The following is a 22685-nucleotide window of genomic DNA, read 5'->3' on the forward strand; positions in this document are numbered from 1 at the left end:
CTCTCTTTTTCACCTTCTTTTCTTTCTTAATATATTTTCCCCCTCTCTTTCTCCTTCCGTTTTCCCCTTACTGCTACTCTCATCTGCGCTTTCTTTCGTCTGCTCTCAGGAACAAACACTCTCTCTCTTTCCCTCTTTTTCTGTCTGTCCTCCCACTCACTCACTCACTTTCTCTCTCTTCTTGGCTCACACTCACTCTCATTCACTCTCTTTTCCTGTCTGTCTCTCTCTCACCCTCCCTCCCGTAACTTTATTGCCGTTTTATCCCGACATCCTCTCTCTCTCTCCCTCCCCCTCTCTCTTCATTTTCCTGTATAATTTATTCTACTATCAACAATACACTTTCCTCTTTCCCAAGTACATTGTTATTTATCTGTCCATAGATCTCGGTCTGTATTTTTTAAAAAGCTGGGAGCATAAGCTATTATAGAATGAATTCACGCATTGTGATTTTAATTCGTCACAGGTATTTTAAGATAACTCTGAATACATACTTCGTTTTACTTGTCTCAGTTCACCTAATTGTGGCCAGTTCCTGTAGGAATGTTACATGTTACACACACTGGCAATTATCCAGGAGATTTGCATCTCTTCTAACATTTTGGAACGAGGAGCCAAAAAATTGCTTATAACCAGTGAAAAATAATACCGTACACACACACACATACACACACACACACATACACATACACACACATACATATATATATACATATATATATATATGTATGTATATATATATATGTATATATATTCTTTTATTTTACTTGTTTCAGTCATTTGACTGCGGCTACACTGGAGCACCGCCTTTAGTCGAGCAAATCGACCCCAGGACTTATTCTTTGTAAGCCTAGAACTTATTCTATCGGTCTCTTTTACCGAACCACTAGGTTACGGGGACGTAAACACACCAGCATCGGTTGTCAGGCGATATTGGGAGACCAGTCCCTCTGCGTGGCACCTTGGGCAAGTGTCTTCTACTATAGCCTCGGGCCGACCAAAGCCTTGTGAGTGGATTTGGTAGACGGAAACTGAAAGAAGCCCGTCGTATATATGTATATATATATGTGTGTGTGTATGTTTGTCTGTCTGTCTGTCTTTGTCCCCTCAACATCGCTTGATAACCGATGCTGGTGTGTTTACGTCCCCGTAACTTAGCGGTTCGGCTAAAGAGACCGATAGAATAATAAGTACTAGGCTTACAAAGAATAAGTCCTGGGTCGATTAGCTCGACTAAAAGGCGGTGCTCCAGCATGGCCACAGTCGAATGACTGAAACAAGTAAAATATATATATATATATATATATATATATATATATATTATATATATATATATATATATATATATATATATATATATATATATATATATACGACGGGCTTCATTCAGTTTCCGTCTACCAAATCCACTCACAAAGCTTTGGTCGGCTCGAGGCTATAGTAGAAGACACTTGCCCCCGATGCCACGCAGTGGGACTGAACACGGAACCATATGGCTGGTAAGCAAGCTACGTACCACACAGCCACTCCTGTGCCTATGATACAGTCCAAATTATTATTCTTTTGCAAGACTATTATTGACAGTGACTCTGGATTTCGGAAAGTCTGATGATGGCTTAACTAGCTAAACTTCGAAGTCACTGTCAATACTATTCTTACTTTGAAAATTACACATACATGCATATATATATATATATATATATATATATATATATATATATATATATATATATAGGAAAATGAAAAAAAGCCAGAATGCTGAACTGGAAGCATAATTTAATGAAGATTTTTTTCTAACCGGTTTTCATTGCGAAGAAGCAAATTATCAAGAAGAAGGAGAATGAAAATGTTGCTTCTTCGCAATGAAAACCGGTTAGAAAAAATCTTTATTAAATTATGCTTCCAGTTCAGCATTCTGGCTTCTTTTTCATTTTCCTATTATTTCTCCACGTGCGGTTAACACAACCCCACTATTTACTGACTTATATATATATATATATGAGTTTATATACGTGTGCATATGTTCCTTATGCATTCGAAAACTGTGTTGCCCATTTTGACTCATCAACTATCAAAAGATTCAGTAATCTTTCTCCTACCAAATAAACTTTATTGTCATTTACGTATTTGCATTATAAAAATCTAACTTTACAATCTTTTCTATAAGTCAGCTATTGTAAACATTTTATACCATGATGACGACAACGATGTCACATTTTCTATATGAGTGTGTACCTTAAAACAGTGCTACTCAAAGTGGTGATTTTTTTTTTTTTTTTTTCTAAATTTCTTCCTTTTCCTATGTTTTCAATAGAGGAGATTAAGATTTTACCCAAAAACCGCGTTCTCAATATTTTGATTTTTTCCCTCTCCACTTAAATTTCTTCATTTTTGACATTTTTCGAAATTTCTTCTTGGTAATCCACGGAGGAAAAAACAGACTCCCAATGTTTCACTTTTAGCTTTTTAGAAAGCGAGGAAGTTTCTTCAGAATTAATATCGTTTACCTGTTGTTTCTAGCACGTCGGGTTTTCTGGTGGTGGTCTGATATTTTTATATGTCTGCTATTTCAGTACAATTTTATGCATGCGTGAAACATCAGACGAAAGTGAAACATTTGGGTGTTTTTAGCTTTTTTGAAAGCGAGTAGGTGATGGGTGGGTGAGGTGAGGGGAAATGGTATTGGGTGTTTCTTTAAGAAAAATTAAACTTAATTTTTTTTTTCCAGATTCATAAGCTCTGTATTTTTCTATGTGGATAAAAAAAAAATTCGAAAAAATGTTACAAATAAAAAATTGGAGGAAATTAAAATTTTGAAGACGTAATTTCTGGGCAAAATCGTATTAACTCCTTTTACAAGATGAAACAATGCATAGTTTGTGGTCCTTCTTAAGAACAAAAAGCACTTTGATGCAAACCTATGCAAATTATACCCTCCCTCTTTCACTTTTAAACAAACCAATAACTTCCATTGCGCCAGTGATCCAGTTCACTATATATCAACTGTGTCGATTCTACCCATAAGAATGGAACAAATAATACAATGTGGTTGTAGGTCAGAACACCGGGGCAACGCCGGGATGCATTGCTAGTTGGTGTGTGTGTATGTGGGTGTGTATGCCCAACTCTTCGAAACGCCGGTGTTAAAACGGGGGTAGCTGATGAAGGAAAATGTTCTCTATGTGGCTTGTGTGTTTTCTGTACTCTGGTTATTATTATTTTCTTGTCTACGTTTTGTTTGCAATGTCCTGTACCAGATATGCACCTATATATACAGGTAGACGTAGTTATGCACATACCTGTACGTATATATGCGTATACTCATTTATAATTGTTTTATATATATATATATATATATATATATATATATATATATATATATATTTAGTCGAAAGTGGGTTATACATCTTTAGACGTATACCTGACTTTCCTACTATAAACTTAGAATATAACGGAACGCTGAACTCCAGACTATCAACTTAAACAACACTTTATTCGGGTGGTAAATATATACATCTTTAGTTCTTGTTGTTACAGCTTCTGTTGTGTATGAGCATAGTTGTTGAGACGTTGTTCTGTAGTTGTAAGCGAACTGTCGAGTGTAAGTCCGAAAGATGTAGAGAGACAGCTTAACACGTAAAGAGACTGTCTCCAGGTTGGAGTATTAGAGACACTCTTGACACGTCCGTGCTCATAGTCGGCCGACCGTAAAAGAGAAAGATTAAAGCGGGAACGCTTGCTTGTTTAATTCCACGCATGCGTGAGACTACGCATGCGCATGGCGTTACTACAGAGCTCCCTCGCCAGTGCGAGAAACGCACGATAAATGAAATCTGTTAGAACGCCTGAGGCATGATGGCCACTGAAAACCACCCACAAGATGTGGTACAAACACACACAAAGAAAATTCAAAGAAATGAAATGTACACTTGTGAAATACATGCATGCAACGTATAAATGAAATGACAATGACAAAACAACCGTCCAGGAAACTGGAATCACGCGATGTAAAAGTCTGAGTGTTTGTTTTCCCTGAAAAGAAAGAAAATGTATGAGTGCACAAGTGTGTGTGTGAGAAAAAACACAGAACAAGTGAAAGTGTCTGTAGTATAGACTGCGAAAAGTCCCAAAACACCGAGATAGAGAAAACCAGTTCGTATTAAAATTCCACAAGTTGATTGGTGTGTCCCTGGTGGTGGGGTTGTTGGCGCACGACATTGTGGTAGACAGTACATTGATGAAGACGTCGGCGCAGGAACTGCTATAGCTGTGTTCTGTATGTGTGGTGGTAATGATCTGTTGAAACTTGGCGACGTCGGGGGGAATGCTTGTAGTTGGTAGTAGTAATTGTTGTCGTCACGGTGGTAATCTTGGTTGGCGCACGACGCTGGTGGCGAAAAGGCTGTTTGGTGATGAGTGTTTGAAGAGGTACGCTTTTACAGAACGATCGACAGACAAATCTCTGTACGACCATTAGCGAAAACCTCGAAGAAAAATTTTCTTAACCCAAGATGAAAAAACGACCGTGCGAACTCAAAAAGGAGAAATGGTGACGAATGGAATAACAGAGGACTCCTTTTATTTAAACGTGTCACACGGTCGAAACCAAAATATATTTCAAAGATGATATACAAGTAATTACGTTATACTACGAACATTAGTGAATTCGTAAATACCAATAATGAGACGATAGAAAAAAAAAAACAACAACCGTATGAAATGAATAACAAGAGTTATTGTGTGGCATAAAATTTGTATGTATATGTGAGAGTGTGAATGCGACATATAAGAACATAATAAAAAGCAGGCCGTAATTCCTGTCTGTTTTTCGTGAGTGGAAAAATCCACTCTAACAGAGGCGAGAATAAAAACCGCTCTTGTTGAGTCGTGTTGACTATGGTTGGAGATGTTGGTAATACGTAGTTCGGTCTCCATGGCCGTATTTGTTCTTTAGTCGGGTTCACCAGTTATAAGTTGGTAGTCCAGAATTCATGCTGCGTTTTTTCTTCGTCGGGGTCACCACTTTAGTAGAAAGAAGGGTTATTGCAGCTCAGCGGGCTGCGTGTTCGAATCACGTCGGGGGTCACCAGTTTAGTAGAAAGTGGGTTATACATCTTTAGACGTATACCTGACTTTCCTACTATAAACTTAGAATATAACGGAACGCTGAACTCCAGACTATCAACTTAAACAACACTTTATTCGGGTGGTAAATATATACATCTTTAGTTCTTGTTGTTACAGCTTCTGTTGTGTATGAGCATAGTTGTTGAGACGTTGTTCTGTAGTTGTAAGCGAGCTGTCGAGTGTAAGTCTGAAAGATGTAGAGGGACAGCTTAACACGTAAAGAGACTGTCTCCAGGTTGGAGTATTAGAGACACTCTTGACACGTCCGTGCTCATGGTCGGCCGACCGTAAAAGAGAAAGATTAAAGCGGGAACGCTTGCTTGTTTAATTCCACGCATGCGTGAGACTACGCATGCGCACGGCGTTACTACATATATATATGCCCGAAATGGCGGGCAGTACGGCGGGTGTGGCAGCACTTTCCAGCCATGCGTTTGAATGGCTTCCTTGGTCATATTGGTGATATGAGGCCGGGCGTTGTCGTGCAGCAGAAGAATTCTATGCTGACGATTAGGTCTTTTCTCGTGAATAGCCGTGTTGAGTTGTTCCATCTGTTGAACATAGAGTTGACCGTTTGGTTCTGTTCAAGCAATTCGTAATGGATAATCCCTTCCCAGTCCCACCATACGCACAACATCGTTTTACGCGGATGAAGATCTTGTTTCACGCGCGGTGTCGCTTGTTTACCGGGGTTAAGCCATTCCTTACAATGTTTCATATTCATGTACATGCACCATTTTTCGTCGCCAGTAACGATTCGGTAAAGGAATCGTTGCTTGTGTCCATGAGTTGAGCGGTGACGAGCAGGCAAACTAGCGGAGATTGTGGCTCGTTGATTTTTGTTGTTGTCACTTAAAGCATGCGGAAATCATGTTCCATACTTCTGAACCTTTCCCATCGAGTGAAGATGCTTTCTATAGCAGTGTGGGAGCATTCCATTTTCTCTGCCAGTTCCCTTGTCGTTTGACGAGAATTTTCGTGCAAAAGTTGGTTTAATCGCACTTCATCGAATTCAACTGGGCGGCCAGAACGAGGTGCGTCTTTGAGGTCAAAATTTCCTTTTTTGAACTTGGCAAACCAATCACGAGTGGTTCTTTCAGCTATGGCACCCTCTCCATACACAGCACAAATGTTGCGAGCAGCTTTTGCGGCCTTAGAACCTTCATTAAAACCAAAAAGAAGGAGGTGTCGAAAATGCTCATTTTTCTTAACTTGACATTCCATTTTAATGACCTGAAAATAAACAAAAATTAACTAAAATTAACTAGAAAAAAAAGCAAAATAGATTCCAAAATGATTCAAAAATAGAACGGCAAGAACTTAGTTGTCAACCCAATATATATATATATATATATATAGTCAATTTCAACATGAAGAAGCATGAAAAAACACACAAAAACAACGCGAGGGCGTGGAATAAGTACAGTGTTATTGGACGCTTAAGAATTTTCCCCATCACCTCATCACTTTCAAAAAGCTACACACTCCCAATATTTCACTTTTAGCTTTTTTCAGAAATAATGTCGTTTACCTGTTTTTTCTAGCGTGTCGGGTTTTCTGGTGGTGGTCTGGTATTTTTTAAGTCCACTATTTCAGTAGAATTCTACGCATGCGGGAAATATCAGCCAAAAGTGAAAGATTGGGAGATTTTAGCTTTTTGAAAGCTGGTAGGTTATGGGTGGGCGAGGTAGAGGAAGGGGTATTGAGTATTTCTTTAAGAAAAAGTAAACTATTATATACATATAAATGAAAATATGTTAATCGGCGAGAGTGATTATTTTTAATCCTAGGTCGAGCAGCAACCAAAGACCCTGTGTCGGTCCGTACTTTCAGGAACCTCTCTAAACCCCTGCGCTGTCTCGCATTTCTATATTTATGACCATGTTTTAGTGGGAAACTCGTGGACATTTTCCATCGATCATACGATTGGAGCTGAAATACTATTGGTTAGAATTTTGGACAAGTTACCTGATATGCTGCAGCCTATTTCTGTTGTTCCTGAGCTAACGTGGTTTCAAATGTAAGCACCGCTACAGATTAATAAAAATGAGATCTTTAAGAATAATAATAAAAAATGAAAACAGGTACCATAATCAAAGTTTTGTATTTATGATATAAATAAATGTCATATCCAAATTTTGTCCGACTTGGAATATTACTAATTCCATAGAAAAACTTTATAGGCATAAGTTCTTTTATGCTTAAATGACATGTATACAAACAAAGAAATCTTCGGTAACAATTTTTCTCCTTTCTTATGTTTATGCACAGCAGCAAACGGTAAACTTTCACTATTGCACCTGTCTCATGAAAATTTACAGAAAACTAGCATAAAGTGGAGGGATACTCTGAAATTACCATATGCCCTTCCCAAGTGTCATTCAAAAACATTAGAGACCTTGGAGTAATTGTTGATAACAATCTAAGCTAGAGTTCCTATATACACAGCAAGGTGACTTGGTCCGCAAGATGTGCTCCTGGATTCTGAGAACTTTCTGGTCTACAAATGCTCACACCATCATCCTTCTCTGCTCTACCTTTGCCCGTCCCTACCTTGACTATTGTTGCCCACTGTGGTCTCTCCACATGAGTGGAAGCACTCCAGTGGTCAACAAAAACAAGAAAGGTAGACAGCATGACAGACTTTGACTACTGGGGTCTACTAAAAAAAAACTAAACAAAAACTCAATCTATACCCTCTCCAATACCGCTGTGAGCGCTACATCATTTGTGTGATGCGGAAAATATTCCATCAATATTGCACAAATGATGTTGGCATCAATTTTAAAATCCACTCAAGACTTGGCCCCCGTGCTATCGGCCCACTACAAAAATCGAACTTAAGACATAACAATGTTACGACACAAATACTTTACCTCAACCGCTTCAGCTCTCTTTAATATTATACCAAAATACATCAAAACGGAAACAGATCCCACAAAATTCAAAAATTATCTGTACAAATTTCTCCAAAAAATCCCGAACCAACCTCCTACACCTGGATATGTCTCCAACAATAATAACTCGTTGTTAGAGTGGGCCATGGTGTACTATATACGACTGAGGTGCTAATCACGATCTAAAAGACTTCACCAGGTGGTGCTATTAAGTTAGACATAGCCTCGGCCTAACCTATCTAAGTTATCTAAGAGCAAAAATGTAAAACTCATATATTTTGGACGAAATATTCTGTCACAGAAAGAAACAACCACCCAATTCCAGAGTCGCCAAGTCCCAGGACTTTGTTGTGAGTATCATGGTTTTACTCATAATCTCACGCTCTCACATTTTCGCAGGCAATTGTTCACGTTTGCTCCAAAAGCACATTCCGGAAATTATTTTAGAACGTCTAAAGACCCGAGGGGTATTGTTAGCCTTCTCTATTTCACCAAATTTGCCATAAAGGCATTATATAGATAGTAGCAAAATGCGGGCTGGACAACAACACAAATGAAATGAATGATGAGCAAAATAATGATATTGATGAGGGAAGCAGACGACTCCCGCCGATCGATGCTTCCCGAAAACATTGTTCTTTTTTCTCTTTTATAAAACCAATTGGGGTTATAAACCTCTTACTATAGTTCATTGGGACACAAGGTCCTTTCAAATGAAGCACTAAGCCTCTTACATTTTTCACAAATGGACTCCACGTCCTTACAAAATGAGGCAGTAAGCCTCTTACCTTTTCTACAACTCGAGGCATTAAAGCTTCTTACTTCCATGCCCGACTAGGCACACTGCCTCATTCAAGTACCTGGACGGTGCCAAGTAGGGACACTTTAGCATAAATTCTAATATATCCTCGGGGAAGGAGTTCATTATCCTGCACAAGTCAGTTTCCCCTATGACCTCCGCAACCACCTCCGGAGGCCAATCAGGGTCCTCAGTGAAGGCCTTTTTTTTTTTCACCTTCTTTACAAAGTTTTCTAAAGCCCCTCCCTTGTGAAAGAGGATTACAAATTCCTCGTCTATCACATAAGAAGGGGCCACAGTTTCTTCCGTCGGTGGCACAATTCCCACCGACGGGGTTTCGGGACATGCCGGCAGTGTGTTAGTAACTGCCTGCAATGCCCCGTTTTCCTTCTTTTTTTCTCTTTTGCCACGGGAGGGTGGAGTTCTTTCGTTTTGTCCGGAAGATTTTCCTTCCCTCCCGCAGCCTTAGGATCCCTCGGTGGGTAACCATTGCCACCCACCTTCTTCCTTTTTCGGCCCTTTTTCGTAGAGGAGGCCTCCACCTCGTCGACCATCTCCCTCTCTCCCTCCGAACGAGGAGTGAGGGACTCTTCCTCAACTAACTACTCCAGGACCCAAACTCTGATCCTGGGGACAGTTCTCTTTTATATGGCCTTTTTCCAGGCACAGGTGACACTTGTGAGGGGGGGGGTCCCTCATCTATCACCGGATACCTGTTCCCGGCCATAGTCAGAAAATCTGGGAAGACCAGATTCTTAGCTGATTGGGTCCACAGGGTCAAAACAGCTTTTGATCCAACACAATCAGCCGCCGGCAACATTTTTTTACATTACGCAGTTTGGATCCACTGCCACCCAAACCCCGGCGGATAGTGTCTTCTATCCATTCGGGTGCCATTCCAGGTGGCAACCCACAGACCCAAGCTCTTGTCAACTTCTTCTCACAATATGTGGGAAGAAACAGGATCTCCTGGCCCTCCAAGGGCTGGCTCGCAAATTTGCGAGCCACCTCAGAGGTGTCAAACAGCAGCCATACCGTTGCATACTTGAGACCCCTAGAAATAAACTTTATAATTGGCAGATGCTCTGCCAACTCTTTCTCTATTTCAATTTTGGGAAAGACGGTGATGGTGTCGAGTGACTTTGAATATGTCCTCAGCACCACCGTCCTTGCCTCAAAGTCTTTTAATCACTGTTTGGGTGGGACAATCTCCCACTCCAACACGGTGTTCGTTTTTTCTGCCATGTTTTGGAAGAAAAAAAGTTCACACAAAAAAAGTCCAAAAATTAAAACACAAAAGAGGAAAGAAGGAAGAAGGAAAGAAAACAGTCCTAAAGACAGCAACTTCAATCTCCCGGCCAACTGGTACTCCCGGCCAGCTGGTACTCCCGGCCAACTGGTACTCCCTTCCAACTGGTATAGCAACAGGAACAGACCACTTTGATTGCGGCCTCTAGGGTTGATCGTTATTGTCTTATGTTATTGACTCTATGTTTTTTGCTTGATTGGTTTTATTTGGATCTGGCTTTGGGTTATATTCATCATAATATACTTTTGTTCTTTTGTATCAAAAAAATTTTAAAAATTAGTAAAAATCCTTAAGGGCTACATTTTATTGTTTACTGCAGACATCATGTGACATTGAATTCCAATTGTGACTTCACAAAAACAGGCTCTTCTAAGAAATTTGAGGGCATCTTACTACCTTTTTGTGATCCAGGTTCAAATTCTCACCACCTTTAACTTTTGTAGTCAACCTTTTCAAGGTTGGGAAGTCTGCAATTCCTTGCATTTTCCCATCTCAATGAGGTCATCAGAACTCTTCCGATAGTTCGCAGATCAGAGTTTGGAAGCGCTTGTAATAGTAAAAATTTATACTACGGACAAAATGTCAACGTGAATGGTAAAGAAATTGTCTATTCCAAGAATAGAAATGGATAAAAACTAAGGAAACCGTTAAAATGAGTTGTCCAATCGTATGGAACAACTTTGCTGAAAGTATAACTGACCTAGATTTTTATTACCAGTTTCGTAAAAATACATTAATACATACAAACGATGTGTTCATAAATGATTTGTCGATACTCCCAAACAATCTAAATCGTTAATGGTCTTCTTTAATTATTCATTACGTAACAAATACTAAGTGTTGTCATATATTGTTATGAGTTCGTCCGAAGATGATAAGATGAATATTATGTTACAAATAACACATTAAATCTACCGCCAAAGATGTAACCACAAACGTATAGTTCTTACTACGCATCGTAGTTTCAATAACAATGTCTCCTCAACCTTCTATACGCATATGTGTCTCAGCATGGCTGCAGTCTAATGATTGAAATAGATAAAAGGAACACACACACACGTGTGTGTGTATATGTATGTATATATATATATATATATATATATAGCAATAAGAAAATGGAAGGGAATAGGTGGTATTCATCAACTTGCAGACATTGTATTGTGTCAATTTACCTGAACAAATAAACAGGTAAATTGACACAATACAATGTCTGCAAGTTGATGAATACCACCTATTCCCCACCATTTTCTTATTGTTATATAAATTAAGGGTAAAATATCCTTTTACCCGCACCCATTTATTGCACTTGGTAAAACGAAAGAAAAACACTAGTGTAATAATAATTGGGTATTCTCCCGGCAGTATATTGGATAGATATTGTCCCTTAGTCGGTTGAATTCGCAACCCCTAACTTTCTTGGCTATATATATATATATGAAAAGTTGCCTTACGTTAACACAGGTTCCGGGCATCCAGCCATAGTGTGTGTGTGTGTTTATATATATATATATATATATATATATATATATATATATATATAGGGAGAATTCACAAAAAAAAAAAAAACAACAGACGAAGACAGGTGGTGTAGAAAACAAACAGATGTATTAGTATAACGTTCGGGACATACACAGTAATCCCTCGCCATTTCGCGGTTTACCTATTGCGGTTTATTATTTAAGCTTACGTCGATTCCTCTGTGGTGTTGTTTTGCATTTATTATAAAATAAATATATACAAATTGTAAAAAAATAATTTAAAAAAAAAGAATATACAGTATAGTACTGTTTCTACTTCGCGGATTTTCACCTATCGCAGGATGTTTGGAGTGTAATACCTGCGATAGTCGAAGGATTACTCTGTGTGTGTGTGTGTGTGTGTATATATATATATATATATATATATATATATATATATATATATATATATATATATATATATATATATATATATATATATGTATATATATATATAAGACCACCTTCGGTTAGGAATGACCATGGGATTGCACCTAGAAAATTCCCCTCGGAGATACAAGTCCGGGCAAGGTTGTTTATAGAAGACCGGCAGTCGCCTGTGCATACCAACCTTCCCTTTCCACGCCACAGATATTGTTCGAGGGAAAAGTAAAGGCCGATATAGCTTCGCCCCCAGAGACGCCACAACTCAATTCTATAACAGAGTGAACTGGAGCAACGTGAAATAAAGTGTGTTGCTCAAGAACACAACACAGCTTGGTCCAGGACTCGAACTCACAACCTTACGATTGTAAATTCGACGCTCTAACCACTGAGCGATGCGCCTCCACACTGAAGTGCGCGTGTGTGTGTACGCACGTATACAGGCATACTTCAACTTCGATCGGTAATTGACTCCAAGACATTCGACTTAGCTCGAAAAACAATGTAACACGAAAAGCACATTTTAAAAACTTTATTAGCTAATATCATTTTTAAATGCTTTGAACATCGTTTTTTTAACAAGTATTTCGTTTGATCCCTCTCGACTGTATAGATTTTTAGATGCATTTAAAAACAAAAATTGTTTTTAAATACGTTCCACATGAAGTCGAATAAATCCATTGAAATTGAGTTTCACTTTTTATTTTCATTAATTTCTTAAAAGAAAAAAATAAGATGTAAAGTCGGAAAAGACGTAACTCGAAAGAATGTAAGTTGAAAACTTATTTTTATTATGTCGTAAAATTGTTCTAATGTCTCTTCATATATAATGCTGTTGAAAGGTGATAGAGAGAGACTAAAGTCTCTATGACAACTATAAAACATTTACAAGGTATTTCTATAAATGCTGCAAATTGCAAAGAAATAAAATAAAACTTACTCCAGAAGAGATAGAAAATCGTCTGACCGTTCACGCTGTACAGAAGATGCAAGGGAGATAACTTCCACTGGCTCTCGACTTTAGAACGTCAAGGTATGTTATTTTAGGGAGAAAGAAAGGCATCTGTATAATAAAGTGACGCTAGGTAACGGGGACGTAAACACTCCAGCATCGGTTGTCAAGCGATGTTAGTGGGGGGGCAAACATACACACACAAACATATACATACACATGCATACATACATACGTACACACACACACACACACACACACACACAAATATATATATATACACGCTTTTACTCTTTTACTTGTTTCAGTCATTTGACTGGGGCCATGCTGGAGCACCGCCTTTAGTCGAGAAAATCGACCCCAGGACTTATTCTTTGTAAGCCTAGTACTTATTCTATCGGTCTCTTTTTGCCGAACCGCTAAGTTACGGGGACGTAAACACACCAGCATCGGTTGTCAAGCGATGGTGGTGGTGGCGGTGGCAGTAGTGGTGGAGTAAAGTGGGATTAATTCAGACAGAAAACGTAAAAGGACAAAGCCAAACACCTTTTTTGCATTTTGTCCGATGTTCTGTCAAGTCTGCATTCCACCAAACTCTAAAAGTAAAACAATAAGAAATCAATTCTAAAGAGGTAGATAATCAATATGATATATTGGCATAGGTATGGGTGAGTTGGCAGACATGGTATACTATTAAACTAAATACCTTTCAAGATTTAGTTTCCATGCAGGGACTGGATTGGCATAGTTGTACTTCAATGATGTTTTTTTTTTGGTTAAATACACTTTCCCTCTGTTTGTGTCCCCCACTTTTCCATATATATATATATATATATAGGTATATGTGTATGTATATGTATGCATGTATATGTTTGTATGTATGCATGTGTATGTATGTATTTATGTATGTGTGATTGTATGTATATATGTACATGTCTATATATGTGCATATGTATGTGTGTGTATATGTATGTGTAAGTATATATGTGTATATATATATACATACATACATACATATATATATATATATATATATATATATATATATATATATATATATATATATATATATATATGGAAAATAGACGTTAAATGATGATGATGATGACATATTTTTTTCTATCATTATATCATTCCCTTTATCTATCTATCTATCTGTCTGTCTGTCGACTTGTCTACCTATCTATCTCACTATCTACCTATCTATCTATCTCACTATCTATCTATCTGTCTATCCGTCTGTTTATCTCTCTCTCTCTCACACACACTCTTTCTCTCTCTCTCTCTCTCACACACTCTTTCTCTCTCTCTCACACTCTTTCTCTCTCTCTCTCTCTCCCACACACACTCTTTCTCTCTCTCTCTCTCTCTATCTATCTATATGTGTGTTGGTCTGTCTATCTATCTATCTATCTATCTGTCTGTCTATCTATCTATCTATCTATCTATCTATCTATCTATCTGTCTGTCTGTCTGTCTGTCTGTCTGTCTGTCTGTCTGTATGTCTGTCTGTCTGTCTGTCTGTCTGTCCGTCTGTCTGTCAGTCTTTCTGTCTTTCTGTTTGTCTGTCTATCTATCTACCTACTTCCTTACTTACCAAACAACTTACCTACTTTCTACTCACATACCCATTTACTTCCACTTTCTTTTCTCTTCTCCCTGTCTATCTGCCTGTCTGTCTGTCTCTTCGCCCCCCCCCCCATTTCTCTGTTAAATTGCATAATCATATCATCTCGCCTGAAACTAGTCTACATTTGATATCAACTCTCTTGAACCATCCAGAAAGTGAAAAGAATAGAGACAAAGTGCAAGGCAAAGAGAACAAGAAAGAGAAAGAGAAGAGAGAGAGAGGGAGAGAGAGAGAGAGAGAGAGAGAGAGACTGGGACTGAGAGAAAGGGAGTGGGAGAGAAGGAGGGATAGTACAGAGAGTAATTTGTAATGTATGTATATGTGTGTGTGCTTGTGTGTGTGCACGTGTCTATGTGTATGTATGTGAGTGTGTGGATGTGTATGTATGAGTGTATGTATGTGTGTACATGTTTATATATGTGTATGTATGCATGTGTGCATGTGTCTATGTGTATGTATGTGAGTGTATGTGTGTACATGTTTATATATGTGTATGTATGTATGTGGGCATGTGTCTATGTGCATGTATGTGAGTGTGTGCATGTGTATGTATGAGTGTATGTATATGCGTACATGTTTATATATGTGTATGTATGCGTGTGTGTATGTATGCATGTGTGTGTGCGTGCGTGTGTGTGTGTGTGTGTGTGGAGTAATAGTTCCTCTTTATACACAATAGCTTCCTATTTAAAACAATGAAACGCTGCAACTTTAATCTCATAATTGTTTTTAAATTTTCATTATTTATTTTAAATTAATTGTTTTTTGTTTTGTAGATATTTACTGCTGTATGTTCCTATTGGACTTTTTTTTTTTTGAAGGATTTCTTCTTTCTTATTATTCTTTTATTCTTTCACTGTTTTCAGTCACTGGATTGCTGACATACTGGAGCGTACTGGAGCCTTTAAAACCCTTTTACATTTAAACTAGCCATAGAATACTGCCTGATCCAACTGGATTATTAATCCTGTAATGATGATCCTGCACCAATGTCCAGTTATGTCCATTCACGCACACACACATGTGTGCACATACACACACACACGCACATATGTGCACATATGTGCACATTAAGGTGGTGAGCTGACAGAAATGTTAATATGCTGGGCGAAATGCTTAGCGGTATTTCGTCTGCTGCTACGTTCTGAGTTCAAATTCCGCTGAGGTCGACTTTGCCTTTCATCCTTTCGGGGTCGATTAAATAAGTACCACTTACACACTGGGGTCGATATAATCGACTTAATCCATTTGTCTGTCCTTGTTTGTCCCCTCTGTGTGTAGCCCCTTGTGGGTAGTAAAGAAATAACACATATGTGCACACGTGCATGCATGCACACATACATATGTGTGCACAGACACACATGCATGCATGCACATATGTACAATGCATACACATACATGCACACACATGCATGCACTAACACACACACATGCATGTACATACACACACACGCACACACATGCACACACGCACACATGCACACTCTCTCTTTACTCTTTTACTCTTTTACTAGTTTCAGTCATTTAACTGCAGCCATGCTGGAGCACCGCCTTTAGTCGAGGAAATCGACCCCAAGACTTATTCTTTGTAAGGCTAGTACTTATTCTATCGGCCTCTTTTGCATAAATGTAATTAAACTTTAGTTTTAAAGCAATACAGAATCTGCAAAAAATTTATCCTTTGTTACTGACAGTGCCATTACTGCCATGGCACCATCATTGTGGTCCTCATTAGCGTCATCATCATCATCATCACTCCTATCATCATTATGATCAACAGCATCATTATCATCATCATGGCCATCATCATTGTCATCATCATCATCGCTATTGTTATAGCCATTGTCATCTTCATCCTTATCCTCATCATACTCATCATCATCGGAGGCGCAATGGCCCAGTGGTTAGGGCAACGGACTCGCGGTCATAGGATCACGGTTTCGATTCCCAGACCGACCATTGTGAGTGTCTATTGAGCGAAAAACACCTAAAGCTCCACGAGGCTTCGGCAGGGGATGGTGGCGAACCCTGCTGTACTCTTTCACCACAACTTTCTCTCAATCTTTCTTCCTGTTTCTGTCGTGCCTATAATTCAAAGGGTCAGCCTTGTCACACTCTGTGTCACGCTGAATATCCCCCAAGAACTACGTTAAGGGTGCACATGTCCGTGGAGTGCTCAGCCACTTGCATGTTAATTTCATGAGCAGGCTGTTCCGTTGATCGGATCAACTGGAACCCTCGACGTCGTAAGCGACGGAGTGCCAACAACAGCAACAACTCATCATCATCACCGTCATTATCATCGTCGTCATCTTTATTGTCGTCCTTGTCATCTTCCTCCACATCATTAATTATCACCATCGACTTCATGGTTATCATCGTTGTTGCTGTCATCACAATTGTCATTATCATTGTTGTTGTCATCATCATTGTCAATGTCATCATTTCTGTCCTCATCGTACACTCAGATACTCAGTTATTACAACAGAAATCTCAGCCTTTGCTTTGAACCTAAACAAATTCATTGCTCTCCAATAGATTTGGAACAATGTACTCACTGCAAACAAACACAGGCAAAAAGAAGCAGAGTCCCACTGCGTGGCACATTGGGCAAGTGTCTTCTACTATAGCCTCGGGCTGACCAAAGCCTTATGAGTGGATTTGGTAGACAGAAACTGAAAGAAGCCCGTCGTATATATGTATATATATATATATATATGTATATATATATATATATATATATATATATGTATATATATATATATGCATATATATATATATATACATATATATATATATATATATATGGGAGAATATACAAAAAATAACAACAGACGAGGACAGGTGGTGTAAATAACAAAAGTATATATTAGTATGACGCTCGGGAATACGGAAAGTCTTTGACGTTTCGAGCTACGCTCTTCAACAGAAAGAATACGTAGACAAGGAGAAAAACACGGAGAAAAAAAATTGAATAGTGTTCAATGTATATATATATATATATGCATATATATATATATATATATATATATATATATATATATATATATATATATATATATATATATATATATATATATGTATATATATATATATATATATATATATATATATATATATATATGGGAGAATGTATGTTGAAAAAAAAAACAACAACAGACGAGGACAGGTGGTGTAAACAACAAAAGGATGTATTAGTTTGATGCTCGGGAATACAGAAAGTCTTTAAGTGTCGGTAAGAAATGCATGAAAGAGATGATTAAGTTGAATGTGTTGTGAGCATGGGAGGGTGACAGAGAGGAGAAAAAGATGGAATAGGCTGGAGGAAGAAGGCGGTCGATGGTATAGATTTTAGAGAGATTGGAGCGAATGGTGGCCCACATAAGGCGGTAGGATGTGGTATGTTTGTGTGTCTGTGTTTGTTCCCCCAACATTGCTTGACAACCGATGCTGGTGTGTTTACGTCCCGTAACTTAGTGGTTCGGCAAAAGAGACCGATAGAATAAGTATTAGGCTTACAAAGAATAAGTCCTGGGGTCGATTTGCTCGACTAAAGGCAGTGCTCCAGCATGGCCGCAGTCAAATGACTGAAACAAGTAAAAGAGTAATAGAGTATAGTTGTTGATAGAAAAACCTTCATTCACAAACATTGTTTTGAATATTTTCTTCCCTCCATCAAGATTTATTTTCTGTCTGTCTGTCTGTCTCTGTCTGTCTGTCTTTCTCTGTCTGTCTGTCTGTCTCTGTCTGTCTGTCTGTCTCTCTCTCTCTCTCTCTCTTTCAGAATTGGCTGCACATTCATATGAAAACATTCAAACCAATCTCAGTAACCCTTCCCTCCATGATAAACCTTCATTCACCAACATTTTTTTCAATATTTTCTTCCCTTTATCAAGATTTACTTTCTGTTTTAGTCTCTGTCTCTCTTTCTCTGTCTGTCTCTGTCTCTGTCTCTTTCTCTCTCCCTCTCTCTCCTCCTCCCCTCTTTCTCCCTCCACCCCCTCTCTCTCTTCCTCTCTCTCTCTCTCTTCCTCTCTCTTTCTCTCTCTCTCTTCCTCTCTCTTTCTCTCTCTCTCTCTTTCTCTCTCCCCCCACTCTCTCTCCTTCTCCTCCCCTCTCTCTCCCTCCACCCCTCTCTCTTTCTCTCTCTCTCTCTCTGTCTCTCTTAACACATGGTCTTTGCCTCTCTAGTGTCATTGGTTTCTTCCATGTCCTCAACTGAGACCTGCATTCTGCATTTCATCTCTTCCACCTTCCACCATGTACTAAACTCTTTAACTCAACCCCCCCCCCACACACACACTGTAAATACATTCCACTTGAACTTCTCTTCTGCATGTTTTACTGCCATATCACTAAAGCTTAAAGATTTCAAATTAAACATGAAATTAACCAGAAGGACTTCACCTAGTTAAGAGCAATAAATTTCCTACTTAGATTAATTGATTAATTCACCAGTCTGTGCATGCCACCTTCTTCCTTCCTCCTGAAATACAAGGTAAAACTACAACTTTGTTTTGTTTTGTTCTGTTTTTCTTTCCTATTTGTAGTTTACTTTGTACCTTCTCATATTGTTCCAGCCTTACTCAGCAAATCTCTTTAAATAAATAACACTGAAGTCACAGAAGAAGGATCATTATGCAAATAAGATGCCAGAAAAAATGCTTTTTTTCAAATCTGGTCTTGGCAATTGTTTCATGTTATTTTGTTGAATATTTAATTCAAAATTGCTTCCCTTAATTACTTAGCATTGATGAACAGGTCTGAGAAAATCTGGGAATATTGCTACCCATAGATTGGGGCCCTATTATGAGGGAGGTATTTTCTTATCTTCCTGCTCTCAGACTAGAACTAAAAATAATAAGAGAAAGTTTTGAAGCACTATCCCCTGACTTAAAGGCCTGGAAGAGATTTATATAAATTAATAGGCGTAGGAGTGGCTGTGTGGTAAATAGCTTGCTTACCAACCACATGGTTCCGGGTTCAGTCCCACTGCATGGCACCTTGGACAAGTGTCTTCTACTATAGCTTCAGGCCGACCAAAGCCTTGTGAGTGGATTTGGTAGATGGAAACTGAAAGAAGCCTGTCGTATATATGTATATATATATATATATTTGTATGTGCATGTGTATGTTTGTGTGTCTGTGTTTGTTCCCCCAACATCGCTTGACAACCGATGCTGGTGTGTTTAGGTCCAATAGAATAAGTACTAGGCTTACAAAGAATAAGTCCTGGGGTCAATTTGCTCGACTAAAGGCAGTGCTCCAGCATGGCCACAGTCAAATGACTGAAACAAGTAAAAGAGTAAAAGAGTATATGCTGATTGGTGCAGGCCTGGCTGTTTGGTTAAGAAGCTAACTTTACAACCACATGGTTTAATGTTTATTCCCACTGAATGGCACTTTGGGCAAGTGTCTTCTACTATAGCTGCTCAATGCCCTGTGAATGAATTTAGTAGACAAACTGTATATATATAATGTGAGTGAGTGTGTGTTTCAGTATGCCCCCATCAACATTTGTTAGGTTACTTATGCCTCTACTTATCGCAATCTTTTGTCATATTTTTTATGAGGTTCATAATCTTGAGATCAGTTGCCATCACTTCATTTAATGCCTTCCTAGGTCTCTTACTTCCACAGGTTCCATCCAATTTGAGTGTACTATACTTCTTTATATAGCTGTCATCTCCATATGCATCACATTTCCTTACAAAAACAGTCTTCTCTCTTGCACACTATATCTGATTTCTCTTATAGCTAACTGTTATTTTAGCTCATATGTGTTTGGTCATTCATGCACACTAACATGGTGCATCCAGCAGAGCATGTTCCCTTCATTTTCTTCCTCTAGCTTTTACAGATCCTCTGTACTGAAGGCTACATAACAATTGTAATATGTATGCAGGCATCATACAATTTACCCTCATTCTGAGAGAGTAAACCTTTGTTACCAGCCAAACTATTTCCTTCTCATTCTTACTCTGGTAACTATGCTCTCAGCATGCCCACCTCCACTGTTGATTAAATCACCTTGGGAACAAAAACCTATCAACTACTTCTAAGGAGTAACCTGAGCATTTAAGAGAACTTGTTTCACGTATTCTCTTACTACTTATTTTATCTCTGCACCTGCCACACAGAAAGTCTGTCGTTGCTGTAAGCCTACCTGCAATCTTACAACAACTCTTGTGTGCCTAGAGTTTACACTAAGTAATATAGATTTTCTAACTTCTGTTTTCTGTAAACTGAGCATAGCCATTAATCAAACAGTAACAGGATCCTGCCTGTTTTAGTTCATTTTTTCTAAGTTCATTTTGAGGCCTCATGATTCCAGGTTTTGGTTTTGAAGGTTAAGAATCCTTCATTGTATCTGTTTATAGATTTAAGTTCTTTTCTAAATACTTATTCAACTATAAGGTTATCAACATAAAGGACTGCTAGTCATAAACCTTTCTGTTATGGCTTAGGGGACAGAATGTAAAAATGGTCAAAATATCATTAAGCATTTTGCCTACCTTTCTTGCATGGTCTTCATCTGACCCATGCCAGCATGGAAAAGTAGACGTTAAAATGATTATGATGATGATAGTAAATTTGGAGAAAGCCATTCTGCCAATAAGCATATTCTGACAGAGGATATGGTTTCTATTATGTTGAACTACCAATGATATGGTTATTTCTGAACGATGCCAAATGTAACCAACCAAACCTGTTTAAACTAGGAATATGAAAGTGAAAGTTAAACATTAATGTAATGAGAATGACAAACGATAATACGATGAGGCATATGATAATGAAGTGCATTTGTACATAAACATGTGTGTGGGGGGGGGGGGGCACACATGCTTGTATGTACATATATACGTGTGTGTGTGTATATTTGTATACAAACACACACACACACACACACACACACATATGTATGTTTATGTGCATACATGCAATCATGTGCACACAAACACATATATATAGTACACATGTACACTTAAAGAAATATACATATAGGTATGTATGTGTGTGTGTGTGTGTTTGTGTGTGTGTGTGTGTGTGTGTGTGTGTGTGTGTGTGTGAATACTATGTATGTTCTTTTATTCTTTTACTGGTTTCAATATTTGGACAGCAGCCATGCTGGGGTCTCTGTTTTCAATTTTATTGATCCCAGTACTTCTTAGACATGTACATATAATATTTTATTGATATTTATTCACCAAATGGTTCAGTGTGCCTTTAATACAAAGGGAAATAACTGAAAATAAATAGTTGACAATATGCAAATATATGTGCATATATATATATATATATATATATATATATATATATATATACATATATTGATAGATAGATAGATAGATAGACATATATATATATATATATATATATATATATATATATATATATATATATATATAATTATGTGTATTTCTTCTATCTTAATGAATAAAAATTCTTCTGATAGAATAAATGGGTTAATAGAAACCAATGTAGCAAAGAACACAAAATAACTGTGGTTTAGTTCCTGTTTTTAAGGCAGGAACTCCTTGAAATTTTGGGTATTTGAGTATATTTAAGAATTTAAGGATTGGAGAAAACACATGTTATAATTGCAATTATAACATGCGTTTTCTCCAATCCTTAAATTCTTATATATATATATATATATATATATATATATATGTATGTATATAAGAAAATTTTCCTTTTTTAAATTTCTTATATATATTACAACTCACCATGTGGGGATAATCAAAATTCCTCTTTCTCTGTTACTACTCTTTTACTCTTTTACTTGTTTCAGTCATTTGACTGCGGCCATGCTGGAGCACCGCCTTTTAGTCGAGCAAATCGACCCCAGGACTTATTTTTTGGAAGCCTAGTACTTATTCTAGCTGTCTCTTTTGCCGAACCGCTCAGTTACGGTGACGTAAACACACCACCATCGGTTGTCAAGCGATGTTGGGGCGACAAACACAGACGCACAAACACATACATATATATACATATATACGACGGGCTTCTTTCAGTTTCCGTCTACCAAATCCACTCACAAGGCTTTGGTCAGCCCGAGGCTAT

General features: G+C 38.0%; 2 protein-coding genes across 2 annotated transcripts in view; both read right to left on the bottom strand.

Moving 5' to 3' along the window:
* Nucleotides 1–179, bottom strand: part of LOC106881662 (uncharacterized) — a 130011-nt gene extending 129832 nt beyond the window's left edge. Inside the window, exon 1 of the transcript XR_016241655.1 lies at nucleotides 1–179. This exon is cut by the window's left edge and continues 965 nt beyond it. The gene's annotated coding sequence lies outside the window, so the exon portion shown is untranslated.
* A 3293-nt stretch (nucleotides 180–3472) lies between these two features.
* LOC149136213 (histone-lysine N-methyltransferase SETMAR-like) lies at nucleotides 3473–7157 on the bottom strand. Its single transcript, XM_089351237.1, has 2 exons — nucleotides 7096–7157; nucleotides 3473–6360 (listed from the first exon to the last, which is right to left on the bottom strand). Exon 2 carries the CDS (start codon nucleotides 6349–6351, stop codon nucleotides 5980–5982), a length of 372 nt encoding a protein of 123 aa, XP_089207363.1. The 5' UTR covers nucleotides 6352–6360; nucleotides 7096–7157; the 3' UTR covers nucleotides 3473–5979.
* Nucleotides 7158–22685: the final 15528 nt, after the last annotated feature.

Source organism: Octopus bimaculoides, chromosome 4, assembly GCF_046866305.1.
Source record: "Octopus bimaculoides isolate indiv1 chromosome 4, ASM4686630v1, whole genome shotgun sequence".
Classification (NCBI taxonomy): domain Eukaryota; kingdom Metazoa; phylum Mollusca; class Cephalopoda; order Octopoda; family Octopodidae; genus Octopus; species Octopus bimaculoides.